At 46.1% G+C, this 7,661-nt stretch overlaps 1 protein-coding gene across 1 annotated transcript in view; it reads left to right on the top strand.

The window, feature by feature from the left end:
* The first annotated feature begins 4,672 nt into the window (after positions 1–4,672).
* The window catches only part of LOC119428563 (myotubularin-related protein 5), an 8,051-nt gene continuing 5,062 nt past the window's right edge, over positions 4,673–7,661 (top strand). The window contains exons 1-7 of the mRNA XM_037696245.1: positions 4,673–4,690; positions 4,744–4,845; positions 4,938–5,123; positions 5,847–5,973; positions 6,053–6,183; positions 6,265–6,609; positions 7,170–7,375. Of these exons, the coding sequence (XP_037552173.1) occupies positions 4,673–4,690; positions 4,744–4,845; positions 4,938–5,123; positions 5,847–5,973; positions 6,053–6,183; positions 6,265–6,609; positions 7,170–7,375 (1,115 nt within the window). The remainder of the gene's footprint in view (positions 4,691–4,743; positions 4,846–4,937; positions 5,124–5,846; positions 5,974–6,052; positions 6,184–6,264; positions 6,610–7,169; positions 7,376–7,661) is intronic.

Genomic DNA, 7,661 nt, shown 5'->3' with positions numbered 1-7,661 from the left:
ACTTCACAAGCCAGAGATCCAGAAACAAGATTTTTTTCTGTTAAATCTTCTTAATATGTATAAAAAACAACAGCATGGGAGAAAAATAAACTTCTTTTGTCAGTCAGTATAATATGTAGAGTTTCTGTTGCTACAGCTGATCTGTTTGGTCTTGAGTTTGAAGAAGCGAGTTCAGCCCAGCCTGAAGTTTTGTTTTCTTCAGTTCAATCTCAGGCAGACTCACCCAGTCTGGAGCAGGAGAAATACCTGCAGGCCATCATCAGCTCCATGCCATCTTACAGCGAGAGCAGTGGCAGGAACACGCTGAGTGGCTTCACGTCTACACACATGAATACGTCTGGTCAGTACACACACACACACACACACACACACACTGAGTGCATGTTGCTATTTAACGAGTATCTCACTGGGCTGCAGTTATTGGCAACAGGCCTGGAACAGCGTTCTCAGTTTACTCTGGACTCACTCTCAGTCTGCCTCTTGAATTTTACACGTTCTAAAAAGTTGCAACAATTTTTTTAACACGCCTGTTGAAGGTGGACATCTTTAATGAAACGACGCACGCACATTTGTACCACCACTAGACATCCGTCATCTTTACCCACTTCTTCTTTTTTAACTCGCGGGGGTCGCTGGTGCCCATGTCCAGCAGTCACTGTGCGAGGGGCGGGGGACACCCTGCACAAGTCTCCAGTCCATCACAGAGACACACGGAGACAAACAACCATTCACTCTCTCACTCACACCTAGGGACAATTTAGAGTTACCAACCCCGGGTCGGGATTCAATCCGGCGACCTTTTCGCTGAGCAGCAGCAGCTCTACCAACTGCACCACTAGATAGCAAGCTTTTCTTAACCCCAGCGTTAAGGTCAAGGTCACAAATCAAGGTCAAGTTATACAAGGTCCTTGCTTATCCAGGCCATTGCTATAGGTTGCTGTAAAACAGTTTGTCCACGGGCATGAGGTATTCTAGTCTTGCCTTCAAATAGTCTCAGAGTCGTGGTGGACGTCTCACTCCATGGATGAATGCATTGCTTGGACTTGAAAACCAGACCATGCTGACTGTATCTGTGGGGGAAACAACATCCCATAATGTCAGCCACAGTGCAGAGCTTTGATTCAGCTTTAAATGAGGTTTCCTTCCTGCGCTCTCGTTTTGACTCCTGTCCCACAGGCTGAACGTTTGATGCCACACAGGCCTCGCAACCCCCCCTCACTTTAAAAACCAGTTCAGTTCTTGTTGTTTCACCAGTTGTTTCTTTAACTTGCTGTATCAGTGGGAAAATGATGATTGGTGTCATTGTACTGTGGCTGATTGAGCGGTAACTGGTCCGTGATGCACCCACACCACACTGACCTAGTTTGTTTATTTTCACCAACATCTGCAGTCGTACACAGACTGTCAGGAAGAAGCTGCTGGCAGTGAAAGCACACCTTCTGTTTTTAGGCACACATAAATGTTTTAGGAGCTTATTGACTCTTTTAATAAAACTTGTTTTTTATTTGTGTTCTGTCCTGAGATCCAAGCTGCAGAAATCATTCAGAGCTAAAGCCCCAAATGCTCCGTTCTAACAACGTCAATTATAAATAAAAGGTCCAAAACAGTTCATCTTCATTTCACAAGTGTTCTGTTTAATATAAACATGAAGCATGTGGGTGGTGGTGCCACGGTTGTTTTCAGAACTCAGCTGCATGACCTGCTGCTCACACTCAGAATCAGAGACTACAACTGAGACGTGAGTCTTGTCAGCTAGCCTCCAACAGCTAGGTACTAACGTTAGACGGGTCTGACTGCTGGGTCTCCAGGGTCACACACCTGATAGGTTCTTCTGTCCTCAGACTCATCAGACAAGCTGCGACAGCCCAAGGTTGTGGATCTGATGAAACAGGTGCTGGGCAACAGGGAAGATGTTCCTGGAACCTTCAGCAGAGGAGGTGAGACGTAGCTGTGTTTCCATGTTGGCTACAGACCATAGACATCTTGGCTTCACAGCAACGTGTGAATCCTACTTTAGAACGATTAGGAGCGAGCACGGTGGTGATGAATCAGCGAATGCTCTCATGTTTCTGTTTGTGGGAGTTAACGAGTGAAATAAACCCTTTGCTGTGTAGAGCTGTTGGGTAACAAGCCATCTCTGTCGTTTGACCTCAGCTCTGGGTCAAAAGGCGAAAGTCACCTCCCTCTCTCAGTCCAAAGTGTCTGGTAAAGCCAGGAACCCTCATAGAGGTACAGTAGGCCACGCCCCCAATTCTTTCCTTCACTCCTGTCTAACCAATCAGATGTCTATAACAGTAACTCAGTGTTTGGCATTAGGGCTGCGCCGTATTAGAAAAGCTTGTGATGTGTGGTATTTAACATTGTAATGACTGTATCAATCGATAAAGCCACATTTTCTTCACTAATAACCTTCTCTTCTGTCACCACTTTAACTCAGCTGTGGACATCAAGCCCTGTGAGAGTCTGTTGGACTGGTCCTGCTATTAGCATGCAGAACATTAATGTGGTCTGAATCATTGTGGTCCAAACAGCTCTTTGCAGTGTTGATGTTGCACTCACTGATATATTTGCTGTATATTGTGCAGTCCTATTTGGCACCGTGTTTGGAAAGCACTCTCTGCAGTCTGCTTGTGATTACTGTGTGCATGCTGCTGCAGCAGCTGGGCTGTCTCATGTCTTGTGGGGTGTTTCTGTTTGATTCTTTGTCAACAATAATCATCCTAACTTCATAGTTACATGTAGAAAAATGATCTGGGTCCGTTTAACTCACTTCAGCACTGATTTTACCCGTCTGTCTGCTGATGTGACGAGTGTGCCGACATACACGTTCCAAGGCTCATTCAGCGTCCAGTCAACTCTGAAGTAATGTTCTGTCCAGATGTGTCCAGCTGTTATCCCCTGATAACTGTTAGAACATCACCTCAGTGTTGAGTGGACTATCCCTAAAGTAAACCAACTTGAATGAACCTTTTTGAGCCTTCAACACAAGGTTTGTTCATGCTGCTTTTTACATCCTGATTTGTTTGAAGACGTGCGTGCGTCTCTGTGTGTGTGTGTGCACGTTGCAGGTAAATGGGGCAGTATCCGGGGCAGCGGGCGTCTAAGTGCCTACAACCCAGAAGTGGGGACGCGCCTCGCCGGGAAAGAATCTCCGCAACCCAATGGGGGGTTTAGTGAGCAGTTGTTTCTCCGCCAGCAGAAAGCCTACCTGTACATTATCGGGGACAAGGCCCAGCTCAAGGTGACCAGAGAGATACTACAAAACATCATCGTTACTTCCATCAGCTTTTTCTGACCACGCAGAGCCTTTATCAGCTCCTCTCTGAACTCCACAACATTCTTCCTTCCTCAGCTTCCACCATTTGGTCTTCTCTTTTCCTCCTCACCTGCTGCTTAGTTTTACAGCTCTGACTGCTGTCCATCACATCACGCACCCATGTTTGTGGTTATTAACAAACTCAGCTGAGGGCTAGTTGTACCTAAAGTGTGATTAAAGAAGGAATGTGAGCTAAAACAATGAATCTGCTTCGTGTCCTGATGGGACTGCTGTGCTGTTGTCAGGGAGGAAAGCAGGAGTCGTTCCAGCAGTGGGAGGTGATCCCCATCGAGGTGTGTGACGTCCGGCAGGTGAAGAACAGCTTCAAGAAGCTGGTGAAAGCCTGTGTGCCCAGTTCTCCCGCCAGTGACCCCAGCTCGAGCTTCCTGCGCCTCCTGGAGGACTCCGAGTGGATGGCTCTGGTCAGCACTTGTTTTTACAGCACGGTTATCTCACGCCGCTGAAGGCACATGTTCATTTGTTGTCTGTTGACGAATTAGTTCATGGACCACTGGATGAATTTAAATGAAACCCTCAGAAAGTACCGTATTTTTCGCTGTATAATTCGCAGTTTGTTGCATAATTTACATGCCTTGCGACTTATTCGCTGAAGCAAAGTATTTATGGATTTTTCCCACATTTATAAAACAATTTTTGTCTGAGATATGACCCTTTTCATTCAGTCTGACATTTAAAATATTGAACACTACCATTTTCAGCCGCTAGATGACACTCCGGTCGTATGGCATGCCATTGTGTCATGTAATAGGTAAAAGTGGCTGTTAATGACACAATCGGCTCTCCTGGAGCAACCGTCAAATCAGCTTCATTTCGCTGTGCCGCCCCGGCAAAATGCAGCTAATTTGACCATTGACGTGAATTTATGAAGTAAAAGTTGGACTGAGACACAACTTTACTATAAAGTCAAGCAAATAAATAATTGTTTTTAAGTGGTTATCTTGTTAAATTCTTGTTAAAATCCTCCCATGCTCCCGCAGCCGCCATTTGGCAGCCAATGGATTTTTTGGCACAACACCAGCCCACATTTCCAGGCTGTCAGCGGTGACTCGTAATGATGTGACGTATTTATGGATTTTTCCACTTTATTAGACATATTTAAACTGATGCAACTATAGGGCGGTGTGACGGGTACGGGGAAAATACGGTAACCCCTGGATGTTACTAACTCAATGAGGTCTACAGATATTGAGCTAAAATTTGATTTGGTAGTAAATGAGTCCAACAATGTTCAGTCAGGTCGTCTGAACGTTTTTTTTTTAAGTCCAGTCATCCAGATGACCTGAGCATTGTTGGATTTTATACCTGGATTATTGAGCATGAACTTTGGTGTAGTACATGAATCTTTCTCGTCCAGTACCCTGAGTGATTTAAATGTACGTTTTTCCATGTTGTGACTGTGTATCCAGCTACACAAGGTGCTGCAGGTGTCGGTGCTAGTGGTGGAGCTTCTGGACACGGGCTCGTCAGTCATGGTCAGCCTAGAGGACGGCTGGGACGTCACCACACAGGTTGGACTGAAAGACACAAACTGTGGAATTTAAGACACTTGTTGCCCTTTGCAGAGCCCAGCGGTCATGGTGGAGTTTGTCTCTGTGTGTAGGTGGTGTCCCTCGTGCAGCTGCTGTGTGATCCCTACTACAGAACCTTTGATGGTTTCCGGCTGCTGGTGGAGAAGGAGTGGCTGTCGTTTGGTCACAGGTTCAGTCACCGTGGAGCTCAGACGCTGGGCAGCCAGAGCAGCGGCTTCACCCCCATCTTCCTGCAGTTCCTGGACTGCGTCCACCAGGTGAGTCCAGCTGTTCTCAGGTCACCTTGTTCACATCACACCAGCAGCTTGTTACTTTGTGATATATGCAGCTCAGCATCTGTTCTAGAGTTTTGGCATCTTGTGGCGCTGATGAGAACGGCAGACAACAAATGCAAATTTGCAAGTTTGCAAATACACAATATTATTTAGGCAGAAGCTGTAGCAGTATTTGTATTTAAATAAAAACAAGCACGTCCTGTTTTTAAAAATGTGTTTGAACACTGTAATGTTTTATTTGTTTGTAACTATACTGTCAGAATCTTATGCTTCATGCCTACTGCTCCAGCTGGTGCTTAAAGAAAACTGACGGTGTGTGTTTCTGTGGAAATAAGACTGAATCAGGTTGAGAACCAGTTTTCATTTCCAATGACGACCTGGCAGCAACACATGTAGACACAAAACAATGTCAAAACAAAAAACAGCATAAATCAACATTTTTACATGTTATACAAAATACACGAAGATGTATCGTGTATGTATATGATGCATGTGCATGTATATGACTGTTTATGATGCAGTCACGAGATTTGACCAAAACGTCTCAACAGAAAGTCTTAGAATAAAACTCTGAGCGAAATGCTTTCCCTCCAGGAACGATGTGCAGTTTCAAATGTGTTATCACAAATGAAGCCTGAGGGTTGTGTTGTAGCAGAAAGGAGCAGCAGAGGGACATCTCTGAGCCATGTTTGTCTGTCCCATCAGATCCACCTCCAGTTCCCCATGGAGTTTGAGTTTAGTCAGTATTACCTGAAGTTCTTGGCCTATCATCACGTGTCCAACCGCTTCCGCACCTTCCTGCTCGACTCTGACTACGACCGCATCGAGCTGGGTGAGCAGAAGTTGTAGCTCGGTGGTTAATTAAAGCGTTCGCTGTAGAGTTGGTCTCACTGATTCCTCTGTGGATACAGGTGTGCTGTACGAGGAGAAGGCAGACAGGAAGACTCCTCTGGTGTGTAAGTCTGTGTGGGACTACATTGACAGACTGAACAAGAAGACTCCCATCTTCTACAACTTCATGTTTTCTCCTGAAGATGAGGAGGTAAGAGCAACTGTCCTGTTTAGACTAAAGCCTTAAAGAGTGAGAGGAACGAGGTCAAAACAGTGATCGTTTGTCTTCTAGGTGCTTCGGCCATACACCTTCATCTCCAACCTGAAGGTGTGGGACTTCTTCCTGGAAGAGACTCTGTGTGAGGGGCCGTCGTACGACTGGGAGCTAAAAGGCTGGCAGGGGTGCGAGGCGGAGGAGACCGCAGAGAAACCTGACACCAGCGCTCCCAAGTCTCAGCGGCACGTGGTGTGGCCGTGCTACGACAACATGAGCAAGGTGCTGCCCGACGCCATCACCAAGCTGCTGCAGGACCTGCAGAGACTGGAGGCTGAACTTGGCCAGACTTCGGACAAGTGGAAGGAGACATGGGACAAAATCAAGACCACGCAGAGGACTGAGACCAAACTGGAAAGCAAGGCAAGACAAAGGTTTACTTTCTTCACCCACTGGAACATTTGAGTCTCTTTCAGCTTCTGCTGCTGAGGCTCTTTCAAATTATTCTTGAAATTACAGGACTACTTTGCAATTATTTCTTAAAGAAATGCATACCACACATACTTTGCATGTCCAAATGAAAAAATAAAATAACATACTTCCATCTGTTAACCCTCAAGTATGTAATGAAGAGAACTCCCAGCTTCGAGCAAGAGTTAGACATTTTTCTGTTTGCTAAAGGTAGTAGTATAGTTTGCTGCATATATATATATATATATATATATATATATATATATATATATATATAGGAACTCAAAATTGCAGGTAAATAAACAACGTTTAACCTGCAGCGTTTGACCTGCGAGCCATGCAGCTGAGTTTTAAAACCCATGGTCTGTTTTTAAGTGCACAGCTTACAGAACTGTCTTGTTGGCCGTGTACATGGCCCAGCTCACTACACCTCAATGTACCCACCTCAGCTCATTTTGTACCCACCTTGGCAGCCACGGACCTTACTAATCATTTTCCATCTTCCCCCGCAGCCGTCGTTCTCCAGCTCGCTGCTGATGTCATCCAACCTCAGCCACCAGAGACGTTCCCACGGGGTCTGCCTGCAGGAGAGCGGCGTCAGGTCCTCAATGAGTCTCAGCCTGGACTGTGAGGCCCGTGCCACATCCACCCCTGTCACGGGTCGGCAAAGTACCAGTACGCTCTACAGCCAGTTCCAGAGCACTGAGAGCGAAAACAGGTGTGTGTCTGTCCTCACCGAAGGAGAGAACAGGTGTGTGTGTCTGTCCTCACTGAAGGAGAGAACAGGTGTGTGTGTCTGTCCTCACTGAAGGAGAGAACAGGTGTGTGTCTCTGTCCTCACTGAAGGAGAGAACAGGTGTGTGTCTTTGTCCTCACTGAAGGAGAGAACAGGTGTGTGTCTGTCCTCACTGAAGGAGAGAACAGGTGTGTGTGTCTGTCCTCACTGAAGGAGAGAACAGGTGTGTGTCTCTGTCCTCACTGAAGGAGAGAACAGGTGTGTGTCT

This window comes from Nematolebias whitei, chromosome 22, assembly GCF_014905685.2.
Source record: "Nematolebias whitei isolate Nwh7 chromosome 22, NemWhi1, whole genome shotgun sequence".
NCBI classification, from domain to species: domain Eukaryota; kingdom Metazoa; phylum Chordata; class Actinopteri; order Cyprinodontiformes; family Rivulidae; genus Nematolebias; species Nematolebias whitei.
The sequence above is the reverse complement of the archived record's forward strand: the minus strand, read 5'-3'. Positions and strand labels throughout refer to the sequence as shown.